Consider the following 8,960-nt stretch of genomic DNA (forward strand, 5'->3'; position numbering starts at 1 on the left):
CATCATGATAATATCTAAAACAATAAATTTATTTAGCCGTTGATCAATCGTGACAAGCATAATTTCTCAATAGAATGAGGATTCCTAATCAAGGATAAACCTCAATTAGAGACCTTAAACCAAATAAGGGTAAAATCTTGTAGCTTCTGAAACCAGCCTCCAAGAAGAGCTTTTCCCAGTCTCTCTCGCTTCTCTCTCTTCCAGTAACCACAACCATCATCAACATGTCAAAAAACAGCTTTGCTTCTGTCACCTGGTGCTCCTCCTTTTCCTTGTTAATCACTATATCTATGATAATAACCTTTCCTCCCTCGCTTGGAATTGCTTCTCTGCATTTCTTTAGAATTTTCAAGCATTCCTCGTCACTATAAGCGTGTAAAGTCAACTGTAGTCAAAATGCAAAACCCATAATTAATTCTTAGCAAGATTGTTAATTTTACAAAACGATAGTATAAGATGAAAACTTATAAGATTTCCAGACAAAATAACAGAGCCATAATATACCTTAAGCAGAAGGGCATCAGCTGGAGGGATAGAATGAAACATATCGCCTCCAATAAACTTCACCTTCTCTGTGTCGTGCAAATTAGCAACCACATGGGGCAGGTCAAGCACTGTGCACTTCAACTGAGGAAATGCCTCGGAGATGATTTTAGCGACTTTTCCTGTACCTCCTCCTACATCAACCAAAGAACCCAAGCCTTGGAAAACAGGTTTGCAGTCTCTAATAACCAAGTTCAGCATCCCAGAATCACTGGCCATTGCTTCGTTGAATAGATTGTTAAATGCTGGGTTCTGATCTGCATATTCCCAAAGCGTCATTCCGTGTGCAATCTCAAATGGATTAGTTCCTTTGTCCCCTTTAAGCCAGTTTCCCAAGAATTGCCATGCAGTTAGAAAAGCAGGACAAAGCGTAAGAATATGTGGTGACAGACATGGGACCTTATCTTTTAGGAGGAGCCTCGAATGAGGGGTGAGATCATATGCTGCTTCTGCTTCTTCATCTCCTTTACTGTGATCTCCTTGTTTTTGTTTTGTATGAAGTGGTAGTGTTGCAGCAAAGAAACCGGAGTGTACCAAGAGGGACATGAGCCTGTAAACGAAGCTAGTTTTTGATGGGTGAATCTCCAGTGCTGTGACCAAATCAGAGAGAGCGATGGGTCGGCCATGGTTGTGGATTATGTCTGGTATGCCAAGCTCAACTGCGCATTTGAGAGACATGGAGCTTATGTAGTTTAACATGTGTTTATACAAGTGGGATTGAGCTTGAAATGATTCACTTCCCTCTGGGAGATCCATAATTTTGTATGTTAGATATCTGGTATACTTTTTGTTTCAGCCCTGCTTCACAACCTTATGAAGATTGAGAAAAAACATTAATAATAAAATAAAATACCGAAGTTTTAGTTTGTGAAAAGCATTTCAGACCACATTTGCGTAGTACTGAGGTGAATGAGTACTTAAATTTATAATATAAGAGAAAATAATATCTGATTTTTACTCTTTCGAGTAAATTCCAGTATAGACAATCAAAAGCAGAAAGATCATCGAATAGAAACACTGATGCATTAATTTAACAAAAACAAAAATGAGCTTGTGAAGTTTCCCAAACCACCACCAAACACATGCGAGTCGAGATTGGTGAGGATGGGCTGCTGCCAACCCTATCTCTATTCCAGCCTTCATTGAGGATGGGCTGCTGCCAACCCTATCTCAATTCTAGCCTTCATTTGAACCACGATGAAATTGAAGTCATTGGCAAGGGCATAGGCCCCAAAATCCTAAAATACCCATGTATGGTATCAGTTAATGTACAGCATCTCCCCAAAAATATAATAGAAAATGTCTATTAAAGTCACCTATTGTTTACCAATACGTACTAAAAAAGCAAATGAAATTTCATTTTTTAAAACAATAAACTCGCATATTTAAAGGTGTTACAGCATTTATTTGAATTATATCATCGCCATATAACTTTGAAAAAGTTAGGGGTTTGCTTTTTGTCCCCATAAACCAAGCCATAACTCTCAATTATAACTCATAACACTCCTCATCAAGCATTAACAGTGGTCCATGTAGCATTTAAAATTGTTGACTATTATTGTTTTCAAGTTTTGTTATTGTTTTTTTTTTTTTTTACTATTATTATTATCATCATTATTATTACTATTATTATTGTATTACTTCTCTTTAAAATTTAATATCAAAGAAAGCATAGACATTATTTTAGTATTTTAAAACAAAAATAAATAAAATGGAATGAAAGCAATGTAATTACTAACTATTTAAAATGGGAGAGTTTTTGTTTTTGTGTTTTTTTTTTTTTCTTAATCTTCATTTGTTCATTTTAAAGAAAATAATTATTTTTTTAGTTTTGACAACTTATCCTTTTCCGAACATAGAAATAAAACATTTGTAGTCTTAACTCAAAGTCTATCGTTCACTAGTAATATTGCAATTCATATTTAATATTTTGTTTAACTTGGTTTTGGACGATTACTCTGTAATTTATTTATTTAATATATATTAATGTTAGTAGGATGAAAATTGACAAATTATTTATATTGTTTTGATTAATATTGTACTAATATTTAGTTATACTTTTTTGGGTAAAATACATTTTACTATCTGAAATTTTCATTTGTTTGACATTCTATCATTAAAATTTCAAAAATTACCACATTGTCACCTGATTTATTATTTTTGAGTCACTTTGATCTATTTTGTAATAGAGGTGTTAAAAATCTAACAAAAATTTACATTATGCATCTCTATAAGTTAGAATTTTTAGAGTTTCTCATGAAAAAGAAAGAAAAAAGAAAATTTCTCACTTATTTTTATATCCAAACATTAATGGAATGTACCCAGATTGGTTTTCACTTTTATGCTATAGTTTTATTTTCTTCACAATCGTTATTTCGGACTTTACTATGTGTCCAATGAAAGTTTTTAAACTCAAATTATTGTAATGGTTATAAAAAGAAAAAAAGAAAAAATACAGCCCAAATTGGCTGTGCATTAATTGGGTGTCATTCAATTAGCTAAAGATGGCCCTTTATTGTTATGAACTTGTGTCCGACTTGCAGCAAAGGGATCAGAAAGTAGCATTAACAAGAAACTCTTATATGACGCGGCGGCACTCCAAATTATTTTACAACATGTGTAATAACATTTGCCCCATTAATTATTATTACTACCAACCGCATCACATGACCAACTCATCTTTCCAATTTAATTTCTTTTTTATCATTATTATTATTATTATTATTATTATTATTATTTGTTGAGACAGTAAACATTTTGGTTTTGATGGCGCACTATCAACCTCTTCCCTAATGCACAAATCGCCTAATCTCTTTCTGCAACAAAAATGACTTATCATAATCAACACTCTAATCCACACATTAAATAAAATTTAAAAAAAAAAAAAAAACTCAGAAACAATTTCACTCATCTCATCAACTCTTTTTCCATCAAACAGCTATATAAATCCATTAATTTGTAAATTATTTTGCTCTAACGATGAACCATTGTGCCTAAAAATTTACTACTACTTTCTTTAACTATAGCTCAATGGAATTATCTAAATGAATCCAAAATCATAAAAATAAAATAAGTTGGAATCTTTTCGAAACAAATCAAGATTTGGGTATTGATTTAATCGAGATCTGGGTATTTTCGAAACCGATCAAGATCGATAACAATTTTTTCAATCAATTATGTTCAACTAAATATAAACTTAGATCTAAGTATCTTTAATTCATTATATATTTTTAAATATTATGAATTTTTTTTTTTTAAAGGTTAATTTGTGGAAGAGCCTAGCGTTGTTGATGAAAATAACAGTGATTCTAGAATTTATTTATTTTTTTGAAAAAAAAATATTTTAATAATGATTCTGTTTGATGATACTTATGGAAGAGTCTAGTGTTGTTGGTGAACGAAGTTGGTTTATGGTTCCACACTTCGGTAAAGGTAGCAGAAGAGAAAGCGATAAATATTGGGTGGTGGCTTTAAGCTTTTGTTCACTTCTGTAGGGATAGCCACGGTTGAAGAAAGGTCTTTGGGACGGCACAAAAACCAAAAACACCGTTTAAAATATTTACCTCTTCAATAAATAAAAAATTAAATTAGAAAGGTGAGATTGTAGTGATAGTGACTTGCAAATTGTTTACACATGTCATAATAACATTTGGAATGGTACCGGCTGACCTGGTATCACTGTGTTACACAGTTTTTCTCAGCATTGACACCTTCAAGCAGAAAAGTTTTGATTTTCAAGAAAATTGTTCGCTAGAGATCCAAAGTTCAAATATGATCCGAGTGATGAAGATGATCTTTTTCTTATCCTTCTTTTTTTCTTTTTTTCTTTTTTTTTCTTTATTTGTGTGAATAAAAGTGAAAAAGATCTTTAAACAACAAATTTTTCTGGAAATTAAAAATTTTCAGCTCCTATGGGATTATATGGCAAAAGCCACTGCCTTCTCCAGATAAAATTCCGCTTATTTTTTTTCCCCCCACTTTATGTATTTATTTATTTTTATAAAAAAACATTAGAAAAAATTAAAGGATTTTTTCGAAAAATAGCCATTTTACAATTTCATTTTAGAAAAATAGCAAAAAAAAATTTTTTTAAAAAAAATAACCACATTTTAGTACATCAGGACCAAAATATCCTTTTGTATTTTTTTTTTGGATCTATTTTCTCTACCGAAATGCAACTTTGTTTTAATTTGTTGTTTTTGGTTTTTTTTTTCCTCCATTCCCTTTTCCTTTCGAAACAGAACTAGGGCATAAAAACAAAGCTTTCCCTTTCCCTTTAGAAACACACCAGCAGTGCCATTTTTACTTCAAGCAAAAAACACACCAGCAGCATCATTTTCCCTTTCCCTTTAGAAGCACACCAGCAGCGCCATTTTCCCTTTCCTTTTAGAAGCAGCACCATTTTCCCTTTCCTTTCGAAGTATACCAGTAGCACCATTTTCCCTTTTCCTTTAGAAGCAGCGCCATTTTCCACGAACTGGCAGAAAATTGGCAGAAAACTGGCGGAAAATTGGCGGAAAAGTGGAAAATTGGCGGAAATTTTGCGAAAGCTGACAAACCGGAGGAAATTGGCAGAAGTTCATCTTTTTCGCCAAATTTCCTTCGTTTTTACTGTTTTTCGCGATTTTTTAGTTTTACACAAAATTTCTCCCATTTTCAAACCATATGCCACCTAAGTATCTTTAAAATCACATATAACATCTCATAAATTAATTTCTTGCATACCCATATCAAATAAAAAGCTTAAAAAACCCTAAACTAATAAAACTTACAAGAAAAAAGAGAAAGAGAAAAAACAAAAAAAAACACATATTTCCTTACTTTCATCTAATAAGAAAAAAGATAAAATTTTTATCTGATTTTAGTTTGAGATATGAGAAAATACAAAAAAATGAGAGTGAGAGGCAATGAGATGCAAAGAGTGACCTTAGAGAAACCCCACGAACTGCTGTGTAGAAACCCCACGAACGGCTGTGCAGAGGAAGAAAGAAAAGGGTAAAAAAAAAATCTTTTGTGTAATTTTCAATTTTATCAAGGATATTTTTATCACAAGGTGGCTAGTTTTTTTTTAAAAAATTTTTTTTTATTATTTTTCTAAAATGGAGTTGTAAAGTGACTATTTATCGAAAAAATCCAAAATTAAAAGGATCTGAAAAGTATAGCCCAGTGAGGCCCATACAGGCTGGGGGGAGCTTGTATACAGCCAACCAACTTAAAAATCCAATGTTAAAGGCCCAAATTCCTCCCCACCCCCCCGCCCCCCCCCCAAAAAAAATAAAATGGAGCAAAACCTTTTTTTATACCCGTATTGCTTCGTTTACAAAAGTTTCCAAGTAGCTTTTTCGCTGTCTTGATCAAAGTTAAGTTAAACTTGTACAGACATTATTCATCGTCTTCTCAATGGAAGATGTCAAAGGGAAAGTGGTGGTTTCCGGCTTCAGATACCTTTCGATGGCTTTCCATTGAACTCTCTTTCTTGTATATACTGTTTTAATAACAGTATTTGAAACCGGAGGATTTTGGTTTATTAAATCATCTCCATCGAGTATAACTTAATTTGAAACTAATAAATATAGTTTATGGATGATAACTATAACATTGAGTTGATTACAGCTCTCTATTTTTAATGTCAAAGGCTTATTCATTTCTATTGTTCAGTTTAAATGTATTGAACATTGGATGGAATCTATTGAGCATTCAAACAATGTTAACACTATTCGATCAAAAAATAAAAATAAAAACAAAATTAAAAACAATGTTTGGCACAATATAAACAAATAAATATAAAATTATGCATGGACGTTCATACGTTATTACGTAGACGTTTACAAAAATAATGGTTTTTGAAAAAATCATCATCAATATCAGCATACGGAAATTTACACCATAATATCTTTAAATATATATACATATATATAATTTTCTTAAATATAAAAGGATATTTTGAGAGCTTCATATAAAGAACAGTATAAAGAGCAAAAACGGTGGTCTAAGTAGAAAGCTTCTTTTGCGAATCTGTTATGATTTGCTACGTTGTATATATATATATATATATATATGTATCCAAGGCCGATGACATTGCATTTACCCAAAAAAAAAGCCCATGGCATTGTGAGATAGATCTTCTTAATATCAGATAAAAACAGTATATGACAGAGATACATTTACTTTAATATCAGGTATGACTTTAACTATTTATGTAGCCATTTGTTAAGAACTTTTTTTGTCTTTTTTTTTTTTTTTTTTTTTTGGGCTCCGCCATTTCTTAGGAACTTAGGTAACTGGTTTTGACAATAAATCTAAATTTAAATTAGAATAAATATAAACTATATATGGCAGAGATAGATCTTCTTAATATCATATATAACTTTGACTATATAAGTAGCCATTTATTAGGAACTTTGGCAACTGGTTTCAACCATAAATCTCAATTTAAATTACATTAATATAAACTAATCTAGATAATATCTAAAACAATAAATTTATTTGGCTGTCGATCAATCGTGACAAGCATAATTTCACAATAGAATGAGGATTCCTGATCAAGGATAAACCTCAATTAGAGACCTTAAACCAAATAAGGGTAAAATCGTGTAGCTTCTGAAACCAGCCTCCAAGAAGAGACTTTCCCAGTCTCTCTCGCTTCTCTCTCTTCCAGTAACCACAACCATCATCAACATGTCAAAAAACAGCTTTGCGTCGGTCACTTGGTGCTCCTCCCTTTCCTTGTTAATCACTATATCTATGATAATAACCTTTCCACCATCGCTTGGAATTGCTTCTCTGCATTTCTTTAGAATCTTCAAGCATTCCTCGTCACTATAAGCGTGTAAGGTCAACTGTAGTCAAAATGCAAAACCCATAATTAATTCTTAGCAATTGTTAATTTTCCAAAATAATAGTACCAAAATTAAAACTTAAAAAGGGAATGCTATACCTTAAGCAGAAGAGCATCAGCTGGAGGGATTGACTGGAACATATCACCTCCAATAAACTTCAAGTTCTCTGAGTCTGGTAAATTAGCAACAACATGGGGTAGATCAAGCACTGTGCACTTCAACTGAGGAAATGCCTCGGAGATGATTTTAGCGACTTTTCCTGTACCTCCTCCTACATCAACCAGCGAACCCAAGCCTTGGAAAACAGGTTTGCAGTCTCTAATAACCAAATTCACCATCCCAGAATCACTGGCCATTGCTTCGTTGAATAGACTGTTAAATGCAGGGTTCTGATCTGCATATTCCCAAAAGTTCATTCCGTGTGCAATCTCAAAAGGATTAGTTCCTCTGTCCCCTTTGAGCCAGTTTCCCAAGAATTGCCATGGAGTTACAATAGCAGGACAAAGCATTGAAAGAACAAACGGTGAGAGGCAGGGGAGCTTATCTTTCAGTAGGAGCCTAGAAGAAGGGGTTAGATCATATGCTGCTTCTTCTCCTTTATTGTGATCTCCTTGTTCTTGATTTGTATGAAGTGGTAGTGTTGCAGCAAAGAAGTCTGAGTGTACCAAGAGGGACATGAGCCTGTAAACGAAGCTAGTTTTTGATGGGTGAATCTGAAGCGCTGTGACCAAATCAGGTAGAGTGATGGGTCGGCCATGGTTGTGGATTATGTCTGGTATGCCAAGCTCAACTGCGCATTTGAGAGACATGGAGCTTATGTAGTTGAATATGTGCTTATACAAGTGGGATTGAGCTTGAAATGATTCGCTTCCCTCAGGGAGATCCATAATTTTATAGATTACTTAGGTATCTCTGTTGAAACCTTTTTGTTTCAGCCCTGCTACTTGTATTTGATGCACAACCTTCTGAAGATTTAAAAAGAAAAAAAAAAAAAAAAAACAATAATAATAATACAGAAGCAAGTTCAGCTTCTGAAAAGCATTTCACACGAACTTCATAAATTTCGAATCTAAAAGAAAACACAAATCTAACACAAATCTCTGGCTTTTCCTCGGTGATGTAATATTGTGACCCTTTTGAATTAAGCCCAGTATAGACAGCTAGAAGCAGAAAAATCAACGGTCAAACTGATTGAAGCCAACTAAACGGTCAAATTGATTGAGCTACAAGAGATCATATATTATCCTACTATGTATGTGACTGAGTCCACTACTACTTTCACCTTCTACTTTTGACTTTTTTTTTTCTCTCTCCTTTGGCATTTAATTTAATTACAATAAGGTAAATAGTGAATATACATACTAAGATATATTATCTAACTTAAAACATTACATACATTACATATGTAGCCTCGGTGAGAACTGACATTAATTTATCACCAATAATAATAATAATGGATAATAATATTCAACCAATATATATTATTATATTGACCTCACTACTTCCTCCTCCAACTGGTCAACCCATCTTCTCCATGAGTTTCTTGCTCTTCTAATTCATGTCCCAGGTCTTCAAGCG

The 8,960-nt window shown here is 32.9% G+C and overlaps 2 protein-coding genes across 2 annotated transcripts; both read right to left on the reverse strand.

Annotated features, from left to right (window-relative positions):
* Nucleotides 1-1,490, reverse strand: LOC107411928 (trans-resveratrol di-O-methyltransferase). Its single transcript, XM_016019614.4, has 2 exons — nt 505-1,490; nt 1-385 (listed from the first exon to the last, which is right to left on the reverse strand). Exons 1-2 carry the CDS (start codon nt 1,297-1,299, stop codon nt 89-91), a joined length of 1,092 nt encoding a protein of 363 aa, XP_015875100.2. The 5' UTR covers nt 1,300-1,490; the 3' UTR covers nt 1-88.
* A 5,408-nt stretch (nt 1,491-6,898) lies between these two features.
* LOC107411004 (trans-resveratrol di-O-methyltransferase) lies at nt 6,899-8,513 on the reverse strand. The gene is made up of 2 exons (XM_016018512.4): nt 7,481-8,513; nt 6,899-7,382 (listed from the first exon to the last, which is right to left on the reverse strand). The coding sequence occupies exons 1-2, from the start codon at nt 8,267-8,269 to the stop codon at nt 7,086-7,088; spliced, it is 1,086 nt and encodes a 361-aa protein (XP_015873998.3). The 5' UTR covers nt 8,270-8,513; the 3' UTR covers nt 6,899-7,085.
* Between the last annotated feature and the right edge of the window lie 447 nt (nt 8,514-8,960).

Source organism: Ziziphus jujuba, chromosome 1, assembly GCF_031755915.1.
Source record: "Ziziphus jujuba cultivar Dongzao chromosome 1, ASM3175591v1".
Taxonomy (NCBI): domain Eukaryota; kingdom Viridiplantae; phylum Streptophyta; class Magnoliopsida; order Rosales; family Rhamnaceae; genus Ziziphus; species Ziziphus jujuba.

What these genes read in the sequence shown, in the direction of transcription:
- LOC107411004 (XM_016018512.4), bottom strand. Translation starts at nt 8,269, where the DNA reads ATGGATCTCCCTGAGGGAAGCGAATCATTTCAAGCTCAATCCCACTTG. An exon ending in CTGATGCTCTTCTGCTTAAG is followed by an intron (nt 7,383 to 7,480) that starts GTATAGCATTCC and finishes TTTTGACTACAG; the next exon opens with TTGACCTTACACGCTTATAG.
- LOC107411928 (XM_016019614.4), bottom strand. Translation starts at nt 1,299, where the DNA reads ATGGATCTCCCAGAGGGAAGTGAATCATTTCAAGCTCAATCCCACTTG. An exon ending in CTGATGCCCTTCTGCTTAAG is followed by an intron (nt 386 to 504) that starts GTATATTATGGC and finishes TTTTGACTACAG; the next exon opens with TTGACTTTACACGCTTATAG.